The following is a 23,146-nucleotide window of genomic DNA, read 5'->3' as shown; positions in this document are numbered from 1 at the left end:
CAAAGGCTTTGCAGATCCGATTTTCGTTTTGTTTATCATGTGCGTTGTGTCCATTGCGCATGCGTTTCTTCTGCCTGGCAGCAGCAACAGCGGTAGCAGCAGTATCCACCGTGATCGCAGGCGTGCAGACAGCTAGAGTGGTGGCTGCAGCGGATCAGAGAGAAGCGTGTGTTGAGCCTCGTGTGTTCGTTTTGACTTAAGTATAAGGGAATGTGATAAGACATCACCTGCTTGCATTTTAATTCCCATCCATTTCACTGTTGGAACCGTCGCTGAATTTACCATGATGTAACCGGGTGGGTCCGTGATGTACCAAAGCCGGGAAAGAGCAACCTTCTCGAGGTCCAGGTTGAGGCCTACTTATTAAATCCCCCTCCTCCCTCAACACCATCATGATGGCTGATGATCAACAACCTGGTCAGCACCAGACCACTGGTTCTGGGATGGGATCCTTGCCATCTCTGGTTCCAGGATTACAAGGGACTGAAGCGAGTGCATTGCAGCTCAAAATAAAGAACTCCATCTGGTAAGGGCGTATGACAGTAGTCAGAAGGTTGTAGCTAATATTGTTGTATGTAGTTGTGTAGCTAAGTGGTGGACTAGCTTATTGACTGGCCACTTAATTAGCCAAATAGCTAGCTAGTTTTTCTGACACTAGCTAGCTATACTAGCTTTCCAGCGAGTGCAGGGAAATAGCTAGCTGGCTAGCTACCCTATACACTTTTTTCATTAGGAGGATGCTTTAAATTGTGTTGAATGTGTTGTGTCTAAGTAAGAGTTTAGCTAAAAGATATGAGTTTTAACAATATAGATAGTCGACGATTAGCATGCACGCTGTCTTAGTTATCTCCTCCAGTCCTATCAGTGCAACCTGTATTGGAACCTCCTCTCATGCAATGTCAGTAATAGTTGCCAGCCAACAAGTGAATTGGAGGAACGTGCTGCCTGTTAAGCATTAGCAGATTTATGGTCAGAAATAGGTTCGCAGAAATACTAACTGGGTTATTAACTAACGCTGTGCGATTTATACTTTTTGAAGCTAGGGTGGACGATGTTTTTGTAACAGAATATTAGAAAACAGACATGCGCTCTGGTTTGCCCATGTTGGTTCGGAAGGATAGTAAACAACTCCACTTGAACAGGAGACGCCCCTCGTTTTCTAAGCTTACACTGCACAGTAACGTTACTCACTGGTATTATAACCTTCGAATGGTTACATCTAGGTTTATTTATTATCTCTGTTATAGTTTGTGCTTCTAGCAGGTTGGATCTCGATGGTTATGAAGAGAATCGGTAGATTTGCAGGAACACTCATGTTCAGTTTCTGGCCATTCAGCTGGCATAGTGGTCGAAAATCAATGTAACGTTCACTCTCAAAATATGGCCATGTTTGTTTCCGAACGACAAAAGCACAAGGTGTGTATTTAAATAACTCGACTCTGCTACTGCGGAAGTACATAATCTAATGTGTTTGCTTTGAATGAATCTGAGGCTACGTGTGCACGTTTTTTCAGTGACACGGAAAAGAGATGAAAATGCTGACACCGTTTTTTGGAGCCTCCACCCCCTCACCAACTCCCTTGTTTTTGCATGTCTCGACATGCATTTCTCGACATAATGTCCAAAACGGAAGAGGCGACTATTAAACTTCTTTGTTTCGTTACTTAATGAATATTTTCCATCGTCTTTATAGAAATATTGTGTTTTTAACTTTCCATTTTTTTGTTAGGCCTAAGCAGTGCCTATTAGCAGCACTGAGAAATGTGCGGTCGGTGCAACGAGTTAACTTAAGCCAGTTAATTCCGTTGACTTTGGTTAACATTTACATAGGTTATTCAGAAAACGACTAGGTCAGTTACTTTATTTGATCAAACATATTTACCTTTTTCACCGATGTGTAGCCAAAATCTATCTTATAGGGTAAAAATATAAATAATAATATAAAATGTTATTGGTTGCATGTATATTGAGGAATCCGCATTCAAGTACAAATAACATAATCTGTGACAACTCATTTTTAGACATGACTGGATGATTTCATTTGAGTCCAAAAGTAAAGGATAGAATGGTTATTAGTAGACCTTCCTGTGGGACTAGCTATCTGTTTTTCTATGTTTTGTATGTTTTTCCTTTGTCAAACTCCCATGGTATGATGAGTTTATCTTGGGTTTTCTCTCCGGGCAAGTTCAACAGAAGTTAAAATAAGAAATGAATAATCTATCATCCATCCCATTTCTCCAGATTTAATCACTTGTAAGGAAATACTTCACATGGTGGCATATGATCCTGCTTTGTATTATTGTGCATTTTTCAAGGATGTTGTTAGCAGAAGCATCCCTTGGGTAGCATGATAGGCTTCTGTCCATGTTTGTATAGCCTATTATAAATCACAATCCAAATGTGATGCGTCAGAAGCAGGGTTGGGTCAGATTACTTTGAAATGTAATCCATTACTGACTACAAATTACATGGCAATTTTTGTACAAGGGCATACCTGGAAAAAGAATTTAGCTTTCGCTGGATTTTTTTGACCCAGGGACATGGCCTGCGATTGGCATAAAAAAGGGAAGCCTTAAACCCAAATGACACCATGTCCATTTCAATTGTGGGGGTGAGAGAATTATTATTTTGGGATGTTTTTCAACCAAGGGGACCTGGTGACTTTCTCAAAGTAAACAGTAACACTAAAACAAGAGGCTAGGAGGAAAAGATCAGGAAGTGTGCCAAGAGACCTGCCCCAATATGTAAGTTAGTAAGTAAGTATATCTTTTGATCCCGTGAGGGACATTTGGTCTCTGCATTTATCCCAATCTGTGAATTAGTGAAGTCGAACCGGCAAGCCCAAAGGCCAAAGCCCTAACCAAAAGGTAGCATTTGAACATTAAACCACACAATGATCCAAAACATATAGCCAAACAAGGCAAGAAATGGTTAGCAGAGAACAATATCAACATTTTAGAGCGGACCTCAATCCGTCAAAAAAGTGAGCACAAGGCCAAAGTGATGGCAAATAATCGTTCCTGCCTCAACCCAGATTGCTGCTAAAAAGGTGCAGTCTACAATCATTGTGGAGACATGGAAGAGGCTTAGTGGGTATTATATGGACCATTTTGAGAGCGGTAAATAAAGATGTTTCCAGTGATTTTTTTTTTTAAAAAAGGGTATGAATCATTTTGAACACGCAATTTTTAATAAAAATGTAAAAAAAAAAAAGATAAAAACACTTTATTCCATGTTTTTACCACATTGTCTTGCAACCTTTTGGCATGTGCAAGTGTCATTTTAATTAAGAACAAACATATTGGTCAAGAGAAAATCAATATTTGCCAGGGGTATAAATAATTTTGTTCCTAACTATATCTTAAAAAAGTCTAAAAAGTGAACATCCGAATGAACTGCTTGTCAAATTAAAAGATAGCTAGGCTATCCTAAAAAAGTTGCATTAAAAATGCATAATAAAATGTAATCATGCTGGGATGAAACACTATAGAAACCCTTTGTCTTAAAAGTGACTCTACGAACAGTAGGTCTATATTTAAATCACAATATAGCCGAGAGAGACTACTATGCCGTGCCCTTGGATTGCTGCAAAGGTTAACCGGGCTAGAATGATAACTGATACCCACGATGATCTACATTTGGAGAGCTGGCACATTTGCTGCCCCATGGAAAAGAACAGACTTTGGCATGGGTGGTAGTCTGGAGACCAGCGTGGAAAAAGTCAGGGGCTGCCAGTTTTAGGGAAGGTGGTTGAACTGAGCTTGGTAGTTGATTTGATTAAAAACATACATGGCAAATTTATTTCCCAGGTGTGTTGTGTTACATTTTAAACTGAATTTGTTATAGCTGTTTCCTTTTTTTCCTGAGATTACTTTGTCAGAATTTGTCTCATGGGCTATGGACAGCATGTTAAAATAGGAAGTGTATTTTAAAATCAAACTGTTAAGCTTACCAATTTCTTGGTAGGCCAGTAGAGGGGGTTGGTTATGAGTGTTTTAAAATACTGTGTCTCAGTAGAGAGTGGAGACTTGCAGAATTGTCATTTTTTCCTTCCCAAAAGCATATGGCTAATGTGTTTGCTAAAGGTGCAGAATAGAGGTCATTACACATCTGTCACAGTGTCAGTTGGTGAAATGTAACTGACAGTTCACAGTAAAGGCTCACTTTGTAATATTATCTCCCATTTGGGTGTCTTGTAAGGTTGGCTTTCAAGTTTTGTTTCAGTCTCATATTTACCACCATCAAAGCATGGCTGTGTACCACAGCGTAAAAGCTCACACAGCCTTAAGACACCAAAAGCAGTTAGTCATTAGCCAGGAAGGTCTAAAACACAGGCTCATTTTCAGATTAATACAACCCTAGTATTTGTTTAATTTGTCATCTGTATGAGGTATTTTCCCTCCTGTTACGAAGAGTCTGATGTTTACACATTTTTCTGTAGTTTCATTTATGTAAGCACTATAGCATGTCATGTACATCCATTAGGCTTTACTAACCCATTTATGTTGGGTTAATTAATGGATAATTTGGTGTTTGATTAAGGTGGAATTAAGTGTTTATGATTTTCTCACCCTCTGTATTGGTTTTGATGGTTTAAGATGGAGAGAATATTGAGAGCTTGTCTGTTTATCAAAATGCAAGAGGAAACTGGATGGAATGAGAGGGCGGGTATGAAATCCCAGCACAATGGGGATGATCATCTTCAAAGAGAATTGAAAACGAGCTTCACCACTGGCAAACACAGAGCTGTTCTCGTGAAGCCCGAATCCGTACAAATGTGTACTACTACTGCCAGTTTGTCTGAACAGAAATGTGTTTTTATCTTGCCGATTTCTCCCCCACTCCCTTCAGCGCATATGCTCTGTATTTGAGTGACATGTAGACATTTCATAATAGCAATGATTACATTTGGTTGTAGGTAAACATGGACAATCTCAAGAGCTTTGTTGTTGAAAGCCAGAATAGCTTAAAAGAAAGGATGTGTGTTGTGTTAAATGCTAGTAATTTAGGCCATGTTTGCCTTTCCCCCTCAAATCAGAACTGTGGAATTGAACAATGCAGCAGCCTGTCAGAAGTTCCAAACAGAATGTCCATTGTGGAGCAAACACTGTCTCTGAGGGTTACTCAATCCCTGTTGTTTTATGCAAGCAAACGATTACTGGTGTCACAACACCTCTTTTGTCTACATCCTCTTGATTGTTAAAAGAACACAGATATGTCTTAGATCGAAGTGACCTTTCTCTTATATGATCTCTGTGACCTTGAGTGCATTTGACACATTGGATTCACAACCACAGTATGCAAAGTGAGTGACACACAAGCTACAGTCAGAAAAGATGAATAGTTTATCCGTACACTGGTGACTTGACAATGAGATAAAAGGAATCCTGAGTGAACATGTATGCTGATGTTCAAAAATTTGGGATCCATTTCCATTCCAGTCCATTATAGACCGGTAGAATACCAGCTGCCTGCTTCTTCCCTACATGTTTGTTTCTCTTGCATAGTTTGGACTTTGGAGCCGTGCCTTTGGTCACAGCCCTCTTCATGGATGACATTGGCTCCAATTAAATGCCATCCATTACGGTGACAGCCCTTCCTTCTTCAAGATTCCTTTTTATCCTGTACAATTTTCCCACTTTGCTACCACCACAGAACCCCCAAATCATCCCAATCCCTCCACTCAGCTCCAGCATATGGTGGGTATCTCACAAATGATCTTTGCGATCGAAACACCTGAGATTTGTCTGTCTATAGGCCTAATACTTTTTTTTATCAGTCTTCCTTTGGCAACTTTCTGTGGTCATTCCCCCCATCTTAATCTTTTTCTGTCTGAGAAATGTTTCTTTCCCTTCACAACTATGTCTAGAAGGCCAGCAACCTGAGGGGTATTTTACAAAGGCAGAATGAAGACATCCTAGATAAGTGATAAAGCGAGGTTTGACATAGCGTTGTCTGGTCATCCTAGCTTTACTCGTTTCACTAATGCCAATCCAGGATGAGTAGGAGCGACTATGTCAAGCCAGGTGTAAGTAATTCAGGATGTGTGCGCGTTCTCGTTTCTGCTCCAGTGTCCACGGTTGGAATAAAAAAAGACACTGAACAACCAAGTGAACAACCTTTTTTGATATAGACTAACAATGAAGTAAAGTTGTCCTTTTTGGAATGGGGAATCATGGCTATTTCTGTAAAACAGCAAGAGTAGGCGTATTAGACCAACTGAATGCAAATTTACGTATGCACCCACGTGTGAGTGCTTCCTTGTTTCGGCACGCAACGTCATTAAGAAAGCACTTGCCACTGCAAAGATGCACATAGTAGGCCTATGATATACCTTAATATTATAGTTAAAAATACCTTCGAAAACTTGCCCCTCCACTTCTAATCAACTACAGTAGGCTATTCATCAAACGTCTATCAATAAAATAAGCAAACAATGAGTACCTAGGCCTATGTTAATAATTATAAGGCCATCACAATTAAAATAATAACCATATGGTATTAGTAGACAATCTGTTTTGTTTTGCGAGCAAATACATTTAGCAAATAGTTTATAAATGGAATAAAGCTCCTTAAAAATTAGCACGGAGGTCTGATGTGAAGGACAGCTAGCTGAACCAATAAGACGACATAATTACCATTAGAATTAACTGAGCTTGGCTGTTAGCCTGGTCGGGACCAGGCTAGGTGCAGAGAATAAATCCCCATGGTAACTTATGTGCCATCTCTTTTGTGAAACCAAGTCAAGGCTAAATTCATCCAGGATAACCTAAAAATCCCAGCTTAATCCCTTATCTAGGTTTTGTGAAATACCCCTCTGGAGTCATCTCTTCTGTTGATGTTGACACTAGTGTTTTGCAGATACTATTTCACAAAGCAGTCAGATGAGGACCTGTAAGGCGTCTGTTCCTCAAGCTAGACAGTCTAATCTCCGTCTTGCTCAGTTGTGCACTGGGGCCTTCCAATCCTTTTTTTATTCAGGTTTTTATTCAAGTCTTTCTATGCTCCTCTGTGAAGGGAGTAGCACAGCGTTGTGTGAGATCTTGATTCTCTTGGCAATTCCTCACATGGAACAGCCTTTCTTTTCTCTGAAGAAAACTACATTGACACGTTTCAGAAGAAAGGTCTTTGTTTTCTAAGAACCAGTATACCTTTTAAAATTATAAACCTGGTGTGGCAGACAGAATGGGCCATTGGTTTTTGATAATAGGCCTCTGTAGACTTGAGATATTGTGTTCAAAATCAACCATTTCCTTATATAATAATATAGTAATTTGTGACATTAACAGTGTCTACACTGTATTCCTGATTGATTAGCCTAGGTGTTATTTTAATCTTTTTAATCTTTTTATATACGTGTAACTGCCACTTAAATGAGCGATCAGTCATAAAGTTGAGCTCAAGGAGGGAAACGTATGTGTGTTTGTGTGTGTGTGTGTGGAGGGTGGGGTACTGGAAGACAAGGTGTTCTGCTTGTTACCCGCACATTTGGACTTACCCTTAATGACGGGTACAGCCAAATCCACTTAAGCCCGCACTTGTGATGGCAGGTTTTCTTCATCACCAATCGTTGTTCTGAAAAAAAAACCTTCCTCAGACCCAAAACACTCCCAGACCACATTGTTCAAATTCGATGACTTAACTGCTCAGTGGGTGAGGCGCAACTCCCACAGACACTTTGTAGATACAGCCTGAGGAACCCGGCAAGCCAGAAAAGTGAGTTTAAGATCAGAAAAAAATGATGTGTGTGCAACTGTGCATTTAACTTACTAATATATCAAAACTTGCACATATAGAGCAACCAGTGCAGCAGCCAGTACATGCAGATCAGTAGAGCTCTACAACTACTAACGTTACATACGTTACATTGTATCAACATTGTGTCATATTTCTGTTATGAGTTATGTTTATGTTTGTTGATGTGGATGTTGCAATCTTAATGCACTACCATGTGCTCTCCTCCTGCATGAGAATAGTCAGATATAGGTAATGTTGACGTTACATTTTATCAACATTGTGTCATATTTTTGGAAAGTTATGTTTATTGATGTGGATGTTGCGATCTGAATGCACTACCATGTGCTCTCCTCCTGCATGAGAGAGTGCTGCCTACTGCTTGCTGCACACTCAGAGAGCCTGTCGGAGGTTAGAAGGTTCAAAGCACCACAGGGGTTGAGTGCATTGAGTTCAGCGTTCGTCTGACTTGTGCTGCCGCAGAAGAGATAGACAGAGATGCAGGGAGGGAGGGAGAGAGGGAGGGAGAGGGAGGGAGAGGGAGAGGGAGAGAGAGGGAGAGGGAGAGGGAGAGAGAGAGAGAGAGAGAGAGAGAGAGAGAGAGAGAGAGAGAGAGAGAGAGAGAGAGAGAGAGAGAGGCACGGACGGAGAGGGGGTCGAGCAAGCGGGCCAGTGATCAGCATCGTCTCGTCTGCCTGTCCCCATGCACGTGGGTCAAACAGGGTAACTGGGCTTTTGTGTCCACTGCGCTTCTCATCCTCCAGCCAGGCTTCCGTGGCAGAGTGGGAAGCAGGCTATCCTCCCGTTACCCCCTGGGCGGCCATATTGTAAAGGCAGGCAGGCAGACAGACAAGCCGACCGCGTGCTACCAAGGCCTTCCCTTTCCTGCCTCCCTGCGGCCGCCACCGCTGCTCTGTTTGTTGTTTACGTTCTGCCCTGCACAACGAAGGAGTGGCCAGCTGGAGGAGTGGGGGAGGGGAGTGGTGTGGCCGGATGGAGCGGTGCGGGGTGGGGTGGGGTGGGGCCGGGCCGCGTGCTCTTAGTGACAGACAGGATAAAAGTGCCGCTCATCTGCCCCCAGAAATCAGGCCACTTTTTTCAGGATTTTAATTATCATTTGATCTCACTTGGCTCTGCCAGTATGTGGACAGTGGGGGGTTTTTTTGGAGGATGTTTTTCATTTTGTCATTGGACAGCAGTTGTAACATAAGTTCTAATGGCAAATGTTTTTTCCCCCTGTTTTGGGTACTCTCAAAACATTATGTTAATTGCATTGTTGTTTTATTGTGGTCAGCACAGAGTCTTGTCCTCTGTTAACCATCATCAGCATCTGTTGAAGAAGAATATTTTCAACACTTTTGCGGTCTTTTGCTTCAATTTATTAGAGAAAAATACCCAGAGTACACCAGTTGATTTGAGTTTGCCTTCTGCCAGGTCAGAATTCTTGGTGAGGCTTAGGCCAATCAGTTTTTCCCTCAGCACCCTTGTGATATGTGTGTAGCTTCTGCCAATGTGGTTATTGCCTGGCAGCATAGTGATTAAGAGCTTAACTCATCAAGGAATGCCCAATCAGATTGTGTGAATGTGGAAAGGGAGGTGCACTAGCAACATGTGGGACATAGGATTTAGGGCTATGGTGATGTGACATGAGCTCTGTGTGTTTTGAGATTTCCGCTTGGCAACAATGATTTAGTGATGCCCAGCGTTCAAGATCACTACCTTCGCACCTCTTGGCTGAAGACGGCTTAATGCATGTAACCTGTCCCAATATCCCCGCTCACGTCTTCGAGGTCACACTCTCTCACCTAGTAACAAGTCATTTATTCTCCTTTCTCCCAGTCCGTCATGGAGACAGTCAATTAAAGTGTTTGGCATTTCCCATTGACCTGCAGACAGGTTTGTTGTTACCCTGCGTAACGGATTACTCTCAGGTTGTCATGTAACCAGTGCTCTAAAGGCTTATTAAGTTGATAGAAATACACTGAGAGAGCACTGCCTCGGCAGTATGCATCCTCCATCCGGTGTCCTTGGTAATTAGCTGAAGGATTAATCTTATTTTTTGGCTGTTTATCCAGCTTTTGATGACTTCTGTAAAATGTGCCATGACCCATTTCATGTGATTGATGGATATTAGCTGCATTTCATTGATGCAAAAGCTTTAGAGTATCCAGCAGATTTTGAAAGGTTGTGTGTATAATTGAAATGAACATCATGTTTGCCCTATTCACCCAGTAATTGTACTATAGCCTAAAGTTCTGTGCCACAGAAACATTGGGAAAGAACGACTTCCCTAGCTAACCCTGGTCAAAAATGGGACCAAAACACACTGGTCAGAATGTTTCCTATAAATGACACTCATAATGTTTAGGCAAAAGTCAGTGAGTGAGTAGTCACTAGTTTTATGTAAAACCCTTAATGCTTCTTCAGGGATCCATTTCAGGGTTCCATCAGTTACAGTTCTAAGAAGTTACTGATGTTGTTTACTTCCTAGGCTGTCTCAATTTAGAGTCAAAAACACAGTGGTGGCAGGTTAGCAAACACATATAGGCCTATTACCTGTGCGCAGCCTTAGATTACATACACCAGCATGTATGGAGGGACAGAGGGGGAAGTTTGTTGTGTAAAGTCGCATGAGCTCATGTTCTCTGCCCCTACCACACCGGCTGGCCTTTTGGAGAGTTCCTTTTTGGAGACCGGCTATATAAATACCTGGCAGACGTGTCCTGCTACAGGGGAGCCAAGAGAACAGCCATACATTGCTACCCCAGGCAGAGTTTAATGGTTGTCACTGCTGTACCTGTATATAGATTATATACCGGCTCATACCGCCCCAACCCAACCCAGCCCAGCCAAACTTATGAATGACTGTCAAGGTCTGCCTGGTACGATATTAATAGTGGGACAGAACATTGATGCTGCAGCTCTTTTTTGTACATGACAACATGTGTTCCGCTGGTTATATTGGTCTTGAGGAGACAGAGGCAGGTGGGGCAGAGGGTCGCGCTGGGAACGGAGGAGTGATTCCTGACATGCCACTGATTTATTAATAAATGTGCTTTATGTATGTTTCTCCTGTTATACGTGGGTAATAATGTTGCTTTTTTCTCTCTTTTCTTCTCTTACAGCAAATCTGTACAATCCAAAGTGGACGGCATTTTGGTGAGTATTGTCTCATTAAAGGCACTCTAAGCGATGCTGGGTAACGTCACTGTTGACGTTCAAACGTTCGGGGGTTCCATGTTCCATATGTGTTGTGCATGCATTACTTGAAAAGAACTAGCTCCAGTTATGTATGAACAGTGAAGGTAACGAACTCTTAAAAATGTGAAAAACGTGAACTTGAAGAAGTAAAAATTTAACAATAGGCCTATCAACTATGAAAATTGAACAACTTGAAGCTACATCTATCAAGTGTGAACATACTTAACAAAATATGGGAACAAAATATGGGAACTAAACGTGCATTACGAATATAATCAGTGGGAGCCCTGTGCTTGTTTCCCTGCAACAAGAAGGTTCCATCTGGGGGTAATGGAAGACAGTGACACCCTCAGTGTGTTTGAAATGTCCAGTCGATTGCGCAATTTGGTCTTAGTTGCAGTCATTGCAGAAAACCCGCCTCGCATAGATAAGTGGTGGAAAATGGTAGCAACGTTTTCAGCGCTTTTACGGCTCTCTCGGGATATTCTGCTTTGGTTTTGATCCAAAAACCCGCCAGAGAGGTTTCCTCATACACACTCTTAAGACCACCATCATTTGCAATTTTGATCAACTGCTCCTTCTCCTGCGCTGACAAGTTAGGACTATTCTGGATATTGACAAATGGGTTGCGGACCCACTCATTGGTTTGCCGTGGATCTTTGGAGGATGGGAAGTAGCCTAACGCTCAAACTCATTTGAAAGCGCAACAAGGTGATCGCAAGCACCAGCTCGCGAGAGAAAGGGCCCTGCCTCAGTCTCTCCCAAAACCCCCACTACTGTTTGGAACATATCAAATACACCCCGTTCCCATTCGTCCCCACAAATCAAGCTTGGCTTTAAATACAGTGACTTTATCTGCCAGTTTAAAGACAGTCGTCATTCTCCCCTGGAGTGACAGGTTGAGGTCATTAAGCAACCCGAATATGCCACACAGGTAAGCGAGTTTTGACACCCAATCCTCATCACTAAAATGTGCAGCTAACGGTGACACTACCGTTCGCCAAGAACTGATCAAGTGAAGTGAGCTGACCTGAGGCTGCGTAGGCTCACGTCATGTCGTAGGCTATGGCCCGGTTAGGAATGTCCCACGGCCCGGTGGTTGGGGACCGCTGGCTAAGAGCACCTTTAAGACATGTGTGTTGTATTTTAACTTCTTCCAGACCACATAAATCAGTAGAAAGAAAGTACCTGGAAATTGCCGTGTTTGTTTATGCAAACATCACACAATGTTAAACTACTCAGAATTAATCTATATGTGGTTAATTCCACAAAATATCACACACACAAAGTTACGGAATTACAGCATTATTTGTTTTTTTTTATTAAACTGAAAATTATTGCAATTTTAACTACAATATTTGAGGAGTTCAAACCCTCTCAATATCTTAGAAGCACTGTCTGTTGGTTGTATGGGGTTAATCCCATACTCTCTACTTGAGAAAAAAAGCCAGCATCCCTCATCTCCCAGTCTTCATCTTTACCAAGGGGCACAAGGGCAGGTCTTCTGTGTACACAACAGTGTGATGGAAAAACACACCGTCCGTTGTAAGCGTGTGTGTATCACACACTCTGTTTGCCCTCTTCTAAGAGGCCCAGTGTCCCTGATGGCTCTGCTGACCAGCTCTCTCAGCCTTCACAGTAAAAGGAGGACCGCAGCCTCAAGTGGATATGTGGCGACTGTCTAAAGTGCTTAAGGAGACAGTGCAGAAGTGCAAGGAGAAGGGACAGACAGGGAGAGATGGAACAGACAGACAGGGAGAGAGGGAACAGACAGACAGAGAGGGAACAGACAGGGAGAGAGGGGACAGACAGGCAGAGGTCGACAGCTAGAGAGACAGGGAGGTTGCTAATCGAGCGGAAGAGGGAGAGAAAGAGAGAGGAAGAAAGACAGGAAAGAGAGAGAGAGAGCAAGGCAGAGAAAAGCATGTTTAAGAAATCCCCTGAGCTTGGCAGGTGACAGAGAGGGTGAGGTGCGTCTGACCTCCCCTCTGCTTCTCCTGTCTGTCTCTCGCAGGCTGCTGGGGATGTTGCAATGGCACACGGCACCTTGCATCAGCTGCCCGCATGATTTTCTTCTCCTCTTTTCAATTCCACACACAAGAGTGATCTCTTTGGATTTTTATTGAATTTTGAGTTGATTTAGTTTGATATTTATTTTGCTTTCAGTGTTTTTTTTTCTCCTTTACTCTGTGGTGCTGTCTTCTTTCGAGGAGACATGAAAAAGCACTTGCGTCTAATATTAGCCCTCTGTCGAGCTCTTAGTGCTGCCGCTTTAATCTGGTTATATTCACCACGTCCTGGCAGAGGCAACGAAAAAAAGTGGCCATCAATAATAAAAGTTGTGTTTGTTCCTCAACTATCTGACGGAGGTGGGAAAATGTCCCCAGGAGACAAGGATAAAGGAAACTGGAGATATAACTGTGTGTGTGTGTGTGTTTTGAAGCACTTCAAACACTACTAATGGTGACCAGTCAGATTGTAAAAATTCTTCAGGCATTGATGAGTGAGGGTAGTTGGTTACGGTGCACTGCTTGAAGAATATAATAACCATTGTAATGGCTTTCTGAACATCTGAATTGTAAAATAGGTCAGAAAGATTTCAAATTGAAATGTCATTAGAAATACTGTCCCATAAGTAGTTTCCCTTCAAAACAGGTTTGTTTTTAATCAGATATCATATATTAGAAGTCAATGGTCTCCCTTATCTGTGTTTTTGGACGTTGATACTGGTGAGTCAGAGTGGAGACCCAGGTCTGTGATGGTCAGAACACACCGTAGCACATCCTGGATGACATCAAACCGCACGGCATCCCCCAGTATCTGCCAGTGCCAAGCGCACTGCTGGCTCCAGTGCAGAGGCAGGGAGGTAGATTGGCTTTCACACTCGGCTCACTGCAGCACACACAGCAGTGGAGCACCACGCGCCATCCACCGGTCACTCCGCCCATCGGGCGTGGGCCAGCCCCGCGTGCCTATCAGGAGCCCCCGATCCCAATCCTACAGGATGAATGGCGCAGCGCACCAATGAAGCACCTCACCTTATGAATGAACGCATGAATGAATAACTGAATGAAAGGAATAAAAATGTGAAACGTTTTTTTTTTTCCCCTCTACTTTGTTTCTGAATAATGATTTCCTGTTCTGAATTAAAGGTTGAAAGACCAGTTGGGAATTGAGTGATTTCGGTATGGTAATTAATTTCATTGTGCGGTTGTGTGCTCTGCAAAGCATGACCTTATTTCAATAATGATAGGTAGATGTGCCCTGTGCCAGACTGAAATGTTTTGTGAGTCTGAGTAGAGGCTTTACGTTATCAGTGACCAGCGACTTAAAGCTGCCCTTTGTCTGGAGTGGGTGTGCACTGTAGTGTCCAATTGAGCGAACCACGTGTGTGTGTGTCTGTGTGTGTGTTTCCACATGTTCGAGCCACAAGCGGTCTGCCCCTTCAAGGGGGGGGGGTTCTCTTTTGGATCCTAAATCGGTCCCGTCCAGTCGGCTCCTCGTCGGCTGCGTTCCATTTTTATTTACCATTTTCGCCTCCTTTGCCAAGGCCGTCCTCAGTGGCTGATAACTTTAGCCATTCATCAGCGCCACTTTCCCTAGCAACAAAGAGGCGAATAGGAAAGACAGAGTGGAGAATGCAGGCTATTCTTAGAAACTTGCTGGGGGTGGGTGGTGTAGGAGGCGGAGGAGGAGGAGGATTGGGGCGGATTGGGGGTGGGGGTACCCAGGGTGAGGCGTGGTGTAGACAGCGGTGCTAGCAGTAGTAGTGGCAGCGTCTGCAGACAGTGGTAGCGTTAGCGGCGTTAGCGCCAGTGGGCTCATGTGGGTGAAACGGCCACGTGGTGGCTGGCTCGACAGGGAGGAAAGGGTTAAACGGTGGCCGGATTTCAGCTGAGTTGCTGCCAGTGCACACAAACAGACCCCCGCAGAAACACACCCACCACACACACACACACACACTGTACCATACATGCACACAGAAACAGAAACGCAGACGTTTAACTCTGGCTGCAGCCGTCTGGCCCACTGTCCACGTGTTTGTCTGCCTGCGGGTTTAAATGTGGTGTCTTTGGAGCGTGCACGTGTGTCTGTGTGTCTGTGTGTGTGTGTTTTTGTGTTTGTATGCCCACTGTTGATCTCATAGCCACCGATGATTCTCTTCCTTAGATTTCCTCCTGCAGCATATCTATCCAACGCTGGGTCTTCTTAACGTTGCTTTTCTGTAAGAGAGTGTATAAGGTGCTGATGCTTCCACACCTCACCATGCAGTGTCTGTCGCCGCTCTCGATGCTCTGTTTAAAGCGGAAATGCAGAGTGCATAGACCCCTTGCACAGACACCACGAAAACAAAAGCTTGTTTGTGGGCTTAACTGCCTGCTTGGCTAGCCCCGCCGCGGATTAGGTATGCCTCGGATTATTGCTACCTCAAATGACTTCCTCCTAGCGTGGAGGGGAGGGTTAGTGGGGGTGGGTGGGTGGCTGGCTGAAATCCCATAGGGCTGTCTCCCCTCATAAAAGTTAGTTTTGTAAGTGTGACTGTCTGTGAATGTGTGTGTGTGTGTGTATATGTGTATGTGTGTGTAGATGTGTGTGTCTGCTGTTAATGTTGCTGCAATTTTTGGTTTAAAGTGTAATCATCTGTAGCAGTGCCAAGAAGCTAAAATGGATGGAATTGGATAGTCACACTTTCCCTCCCTTTGATTTCCCCGATGAAAACGAAGAGCAAGACAGTCAGGGGCGTTTTGTCAAGGAGGCAACCGAAAATGTGAAGGGGTCTCTGTAAATCATACAAACACAAAAGACTTCCATTAGTATTCAAAACATGGCTCTTGACGGAGACTTGTGTGTGTGTGTGTGTGTGTGTGTGTGCGTGCGTGCGTGTGCGTGTGGAGACGTCGCCAGCATGGCATTGAAGAGCAGTGCCTGGAGCAAGAGTCTTGTCTGCTGCCTTCTACTCCCGCTGAATTTCAATGTGTCCCGCCCCGCTCCGCTCTCTTCCCGATTCCCTTTGAAGTGAAGTGGCGGACTAGCGAGGGGGCTGCTCGCTGCGCAGGGTCCCGTGTAGCCCCCCAGATCAGTGCCTCTCCATGTTTATCACACCAGCCTGGTTGCCTGTGTGTGAGTGTGTCACTCGCTCCAATCTGGCTCCAATGTGTATTTGGTGGGCTGGAGTCTGTTGTTTTTAGTTGTGTTGGGTTTACAAATAGGTGTTTTTTTACTTTGGTCGATCCTTCAGATTGATGAGGAGAGACTGTATGTGTGTGAGTGTGTGAGAGAGAGAGATTGTCACTGTATGAGCAGAGAGATCTGTGTGTTTGTGTCTGTTCATGTTGTGATGGGTGTGTGCGTATGCAGCATATACAACACACGTGTGTGTGTGCGTGTGCGTGTGCGTGTGTGTGTGCGTGTGTGTGCGCGTGTGTGTGTGTGTGTGTGTGTCGATGCACAAGGACAGGAGATGTGTGCTGGTGGCATCACAGAAACCAAAGCCACTCAGCCGTTGCAGCTGTGCACTGAGGTGTAGCCCCACCCTGTCCTGGCCTCACTCAACAACAACAGCCCCCCCCTCCTCCTCCCCGATGCACCACGGAACATATGCCACTCCATCATCAAATACAACTTACTTATAAGGCGTATAGGCGCATATATAAGTATAGGATGGAATTTAACCTGATCATTTGTCATTTATATCACCACATCTGTTCATAGTTAGAAATAAATTCCTCAGAAGGCCAGTGCATGTCAGCATATAGCCCATGTTGATGCTACTGTAACTCTATAACCTCCGATAACCATCCCCACTCGAATCTTATACTGTTCACTGGAAGCATGCCAGGTCCTAACCAGAGGTCATTCAGGGTGTCCCTGTATAAAGTGCAGAGCACATCACTAAGTTCCCCTCCTCACCCTTATGTCCTTCTCTTATCTTATTAAGAGATTTCTCCTTCAGCTTTTGTTATTGATTTAGCGCAACGACCCCTACCATGAGACTCATTGCGGTGGCCTTGGCCATGCTGTTGCCATTGCTATTAGACTGTTAGACTTTTAGGTCAAAGCCTGTTATTAACAAAGTCAAATGCTGCACAGGTCTATTGTTACGTCTTTTTAAGTCATTACTTAAATGAGTGACCTTTTTTTTTTAAGTAATTCTAAGTGGGTTTCACTTTGTGTTGATGTGTTGGTTGTGTAATTGGACCAAAAAGGCCGACATTCAGTCTGTTGTGGAGTTGTCCTGTCCGTGTGGTTCTTGTTATGTGTTGTGAGTGAGTGGGTGGGTTTGCAAGTGAAAGCACACCAAGTTTGTTTTTTTTCACACGTACACAAGCTGGAGCTCTCGTCACCCTGACAGCTGGTGGTTCAGGCCTGGGTTGGCTAGTTTTTCCATGCTTGGGGCAGGCATTTCACGATCGCGGTCTCACTGATCAAGCTTATTATGTGGTAAGAAAAGAGAGAACACAGATAGGAAAGGTTGCTTCATTTAATGTTTCTCACACCCCAGAACAGAATTTGCGCTTGTTATCAGATTTTACAATCTTAAATCTGATAGAGCCTTTTTGCTACTTTATGTAAAACAAATATACAGACCCCCAACAAAAACAACATACTCACCCATGTTGATGGAACCCTTTGTAGTCTCTCTCTCATACACACCATCAGATATTTGAGTGTTTATTTGTGTATCTAATGTGGTTTTGTCTGTCTCATTTGCAGCAAGATGTGGACAAGTTTACAGACATTGAGAAACTCTACCTCTACCTTAAGTTGCCTTGTGGGCCCAGCAATGGCAATGAAAAAAGGTAATTAAACACATTCACCAAGTGCTCAAATATGTGAACCCAAAGCTCAGGCAGAAGAGTTCTCATTCTCATTCTCGCCCCTGTTTCCACCACAGCAGTGAGCAGAACTCAATGTCGTCCAGTCGCACCCAGCAGATGCACGCGTTCAACTGGATCCGCCACCATCTGGAGGAGCACCCGGAGACCTCGCTGCCTAAGCAGGAGGTCTACGACGAGTACAAGTGAGTGGGTCAGCACAGCAGCACCAGCAGCACCAGCAGGGGGTCCAGATCAGTGACGCAGGAGAACCTACCAGCCTCACACCTGCTAGCCAGCTCAGTCAGATCAGTTCATAAGTTGTATAGTCAAAGTTGTTTTCAGTAAGATTTCATTAAGGTTCAAATGTAGAAGTGCAATTTATATGTTGCATTTATATTGTAGTGTAGGTATTTCTTTCCTGTAATGTACACTAAGGTTTCACAGCGTGTTAATGTGCTGTTGGCCTTTGATGTACAAGTTGTAAATGAATTGTCAAGACCTGAAAATGAGACCTGCCATGAACAGGACAGGTGTACTCTACCTATTTGACACCAGAGGCACCCTCTCTGGCGGTCAGCAAAAGCTCGCACAAAAATAGCCACTGGAAGCATGGGAAAAGTTGCACACCATATGTTTGTAATACTAGAGCGGAACATTTGAGCACGTCGACTGTGTCACCGTTACGTAAAGGGCCAGCCTGACTTCCCATTCATCCCCATTCAATATCCATTAATTCCCTATCATGACTATTAGAGAAGCCTCACTTAGTTGAAGTCTTTAAAACCGTCTCCTCATGTGATCTCATTCCTAGACAGCTTTTATTGGACACTGACTTTTTGTGTGGTGTCTGGAATCCAGACAAATGCCATCAGGAGCTGTAATGTCTCTCTATGTGTGTGTGTCTGTGTGTGTGTGTGTTGTCTTTTAACAGGAGCTACTGTGACAATCTCAGCTATCACCCCCTCAGTGCCGCTGACTTCGGAAAGATCATGAAAAATGTCTTCCCCAACATGAAGGCACGCCGGCTGGGCATGAGGGGCAAATCAAAATATCCTTGTCTTCTCTGGAACTGTTTGTATAGACTGTGGTGGGAGGAGATGGGGAGGGGGGCACCGAACATCTGCTGTTGTAGTTCAAACCACCTCTAAATATAGATGCCAAATTAAATCAAATAAAACGGCAAGGGCTTTGAACGCAGAGCCAGGGGGAGAGATGGGGCATGGCCACTTAGGGTACAATCGAAATGGGTTTGCCCTTCAAGGAACCTTTCCTGCCCTGTCAAACTTCCCATTGCTGGAAGATCACAACAACAAGTGGCGTAATTCTCACCGAGGGGGGATTTTCCGTTGGCAAATATCACACCATGGTTTACGTGGTGACTGTTATATTTTGAGAGGGAAGTTTTCAAATGATCCCGGGGTTAAAAGTGCATGTGTACAGTACATGTGCATTTTTTATTTTTGAGGTTCGTAGTGGTGCCCTTTTGAAATAGCCCAGACGCTGTTTGTTTGTGACTGTTGCATTGGGAACCGAAATGCTATATGAGCCCCCTCAAGTAAATAACACCAACTTAGAACGTCATGAGTTTGTGCTTACATAAGAATCTCGAAGAGCTTGGGAATGCTCTGCTATTCTTACACCAACACCCTGAAGAATTAAGTGTTTATTGTGTTACTCACTTTAGGGAATACAGTTTGCGTTGCACTCTCTACTCCCTCAGACTGTGGATACTGATGATGGCTGCTTAATGGGCAATATTTGATGACCCGATCAGAGGAATTGAAATTGAAACTCGGCAGCTGCCGAGGTCCTCAGACAGGGCGGAGAAGAGCCGAGTGGTTTGGCGCGTGTGTGCTGTTGAAAGTACATTCAAGAACATCAACTGAAATGTGAAGTGCTGCACTAGGTGGTGAAGTGACACTCAGACACAGAAATAGGTCAAAGGGTAGCCGAGAGGCCTGCGATGAACATGATAGGAATGGCCTACATGAGTTGTCTGCTGGCCTGGCTAGGTTTAGCTCTGTAGCTATTCAGTTGTAGCCCAGTATTTGATTTGGAAGTTTGCTTATTTCCCCTAAAGTTTACAGTTTATTTTGTGATCGATTATTTTTAGTTGTGGATTGTTTTCCAAGGTAGGTTGTGTTAAAGATGGTTTATACCTCCACAGTAACTGCAAGATGAAAGAGAGAGTGTGTGTGTGTGTGTGTGTGTGTGTGAATGTGAGATGAAGAGATGGGCTTTGGCCTATGGGGATTAGTGAAGTGAGGGGCCAGTGTGGTGAGCGCTTTTGCAGCTGAGAGTGTGAAGACCCTGCCAGCAGCTTCAGAGAGGACGGCCACGTGTGTGTTGATCCTCTCAGAGATTTTAGTCCTGCGCTGTTTGTCAAAAGGTTCCCCCCCTCAAATCTCATGAAATTGTTTCATGTCACGCATGGAAAAATGTACGTGGGATGCAGAGCTGAATCAACACATAGGGATTTATGGTCCGAGCTCACTCTAATTACCCTCATGCCCATTCTGTTTCTGCATATGTTAATAACTCTATAGGCAAGCATACCTCTGAGGTGTTCAGGCATGTCAACAGTTGGCGAGTAGTGATATATGTCTGAATGTGTACACTGTTTTCCTTAACCCTTTCTCACGTACTGCTACAGTGGCCTGAGGAAGAAGGCCTTTGTTCATATGCCCTCTTTGCCCAATCTAGATTTACACAAAACAGGTGATGGGGTAAGTGGCCTAAAGTATACTTCTCCAAGTCCTATGAAGATGCAGTCTCTTTGTCTGTGTATGTATGCCTATATTGTAGGGATGCACGATATATCTGCGGCCGATATATTATTGGCCGATAAGTGAAAAAATTAAAATATTATTATCGGTCCGATAACAGAATTCTGGCCGATAATTTGCGCTGATATTTTAAAGTCCTAATTTAGGCCTCAATTAAGGTCCCTGGCTACACTGAGCTACTTGAGCTTGGTTGGCTATACTTTTTCCTCAATATAATATCAGCGTGTGAAATGTATTTCACCACTCTAACAAAATCTGTGGATATAAAGTGCTCATTTGGGAATCTGTGCATCTCAAAATCGCCTTGTGAATGATCCCAATTTAACCTTACCAGAGCCGAGCTCAGTCCTATCTGAGTCGCCGCCTTGTGCTGGTGTTTTGCACTTTACCGCTGTTCAGGGAAACAAATAGGCAAACCTCGTTAGTGGACGAAAGTACATAAGTAGGCCTGTTCTAAGTTGTGTTTAGTATTATATTTGCATTACGTTAGCTTGGGTTTTGTATTACTACCTAGAAATATGCTAACCATTCCTGCTTCAGTTCCAGACAGGTCATCATAATAAGTTAGTAAAACCTTCGGCTAACCCTTTCATTTCTGCTGCAGCAGGTTGTGCGCACAGAGTAGACGGACATAAGATACAGTCTGTGGGTTGCAGCTTTATTCAGTTACCCCAGTTGAAACTAAACCTAAGTTTCCCACAAACTCTGATTGGGTCACTACACTGTAGCTTATTCCCCCAGCTGAGCCGCTTATGAGCCGCTTAGTCCTAAATTAAAACGATTCATACTCTCTAGCCACTCACCAATTCACTGAAGTCAAAGGTTTACTTAAAGGAGCCACACACATACTGTGGGGCTAGGCTACTGTTATGTTGTTGACTGCCGCACTATTGAGGACTATTATGAGTTCTGTCCATCATTTGGTGGTAGGTAAAATTACTGCAATAAAATTATGCTTATTAAATGCTTTCCCCAAATCACTTTTCACAATTTTTTTTCAAGAGTAATATTATCGGTTATCGTATCGGTATCGGCCACAACAAACCAATAAATATCGGTTATCGTTATCGGCCCTAAAATTCCATATCGGTGCATCTCTACTATATTGGCAATGGTTGCCTGTATTTATACTGGGATGTATTATTGTTTAGTTTGGGAAATTGAAATTCGGAAGTTTCCAGGCTTGTCATTGTGTACATATTCTCCAAGCACAAACAAAAAGAAGGGTTGAATCATTGATGAAGTTAATGTATGCATGTCTGTGTGTCCACCTCTCGTCCTCGCCACTCTTTCCTGTGTCAGTGTGAAGTGCTGGAGTCGTCGGGCCAGCTGGCCACTGCGGAGGAGGAGGTGCGCTCGGCCGCCTGCGGCCTGGTGTGTGAGTGGGCCCAGAAGGTTCTGAACCGGCAGTTTGACAGTGTGGAGGACCTCGCTCGCTTCCTGCTCAACAGCCACTACATTGGCACTAAGTCGGTGGCGGCACTGACTGTTATGACTGGATCACCCTCAGGTAAGATCCGGCCCAGGGGCGTTGCAGTGTACAACAGGCTTAATGGTCAACAATCAGTTATAATGGTCAGCAACCAATGTAATTTTCAGTGGTCATTTTGATTAAACTAGTTTGATTGCACCTCTTTGTTCTCTAAAGAAAAACTAGATGGACAGAGAGCTGTGTATAATCAACCGATACACAGTAAAGCGGAAGACATGAGAAGGGAAGGTGTCACCATTTCCAGGGAGAAAGATCTCCCCCTAGTGGCCATGCACATCACCTCTCATATTTTAAGTAAACACATGGCCTGTAGGCATTTAACTCCCACTCCAATCCATACACTGTTTGTGTGGTTCCTGAGGACATGGCATTGGCCTGATTACTGAGTTTTAAACAACACTGGTTGGTAGAGATGGATAGGGTTGTGGTAAGGAGCAGCTCCAAAGAGGCTGTTGTAGTAAACTGCAAAACATACTGTATAGACCCTTTCAACAATAAAAACAAAAACAATGCTTGAACGTTCTATTTGGTTTCCAATCTACTTCCTCTGCATTAAGATAACATATGGAATGTTAAAACGAAAGCCTTGTGGGGCCAACTATGATGCTGATAATGGAACTCTCTTGAAAGGGTCTATATTGTTAATTGTATAGTCAACTTTTCATATATTGTAAAGATACAGGGGAGCCCCCCCTCCTGTGTTCTTTGTCTCTGCAGGCGTTAAGACGCCCCTGCAGACCTCAGCATTTGTGCCCATGGCAGACGCTCACGCCTTCCAGCCGCAGATGAAGACGCTCCCGTCCCCCTCCATCGACGCCAAGCAGCAGCTCCAGCGCAAGATCCAGAAGAAGCAGCAGGAGCAGAAGCTGCACTCCCCTCTCCCTGGCGAGGCCCACGCCAGGCGGGCAGACAGCGCCACTCCCGGGGCCGGCGGTGCCATCCCGTGCGGCAGCCCGGCTCTCCTCTCTCCTCAGCCCACCATTGGCATTGTGGTCGCTGCTGTGCCCAGCCCTGTCACGGTAAGCTGGCTCCACACTAGTAGTCCTTATCCTAGCTTTCTGTCAAAAATGCTTTGATGAGTTTTAAACGGATTGACTGCAGTTAAACTTGGGGAA

General features: G+C 44.0%; 1 protein-coding gene across 1 annotated transcript in view; it reads left to right on the top strand.

Annotated features, from left to right (window-relative positions):
* Positions 1-137: 137 nt before the first annotated feature.
* rfx7a (regulatory factor X7a) overlaps positions 138-23,146 on the top strand; it is a 32,217-nt gene continuing 9,208 nt past the window's right edge. The window contains 8 exon segments of the mRNA XM_048262420.1: positions 138-526; positions 10,860-10,893; positions 17,650-17,735; positions 17,831-17,956; positions 18,685-18,801; positions 20,395-20,479; positions 21,842-22,049; positions 22,749-23,050. Of these exon segments, the coding sequence (XP_048118377.1) occupies positions 393-526; positions 10,860-10,893; positions 17,650-17,735; positions 17,831-17,956; positions 18,685-18,801; positions 20,395-20,479; positions 21,842-22,049; positions 22,749-23,050 (1,092 nt within the window). The 5' untranslated portion in view covers positions 138-392.

This window comes from Alosa alosa, chromosome 14 (genome assembly GCF_017589495.1).
Source record: "Alosa alosa isolate M-15738 ecotype Scorff River chromosome 14, AALO_Geno_1.1, whole genome shotgun sequence".
NCBI classification, from domain to species: domain Eukaryota; kingdom Metazoa; phylum Chordata; class Actinopteri; order Clupeiformes; family Clupeidae; genus Alosa; species Alosa alosa.
Note: the sequence above shows the minus strand (reverse complement) of the source record. Positions and strands in the feature narration are given on the sequence as shown.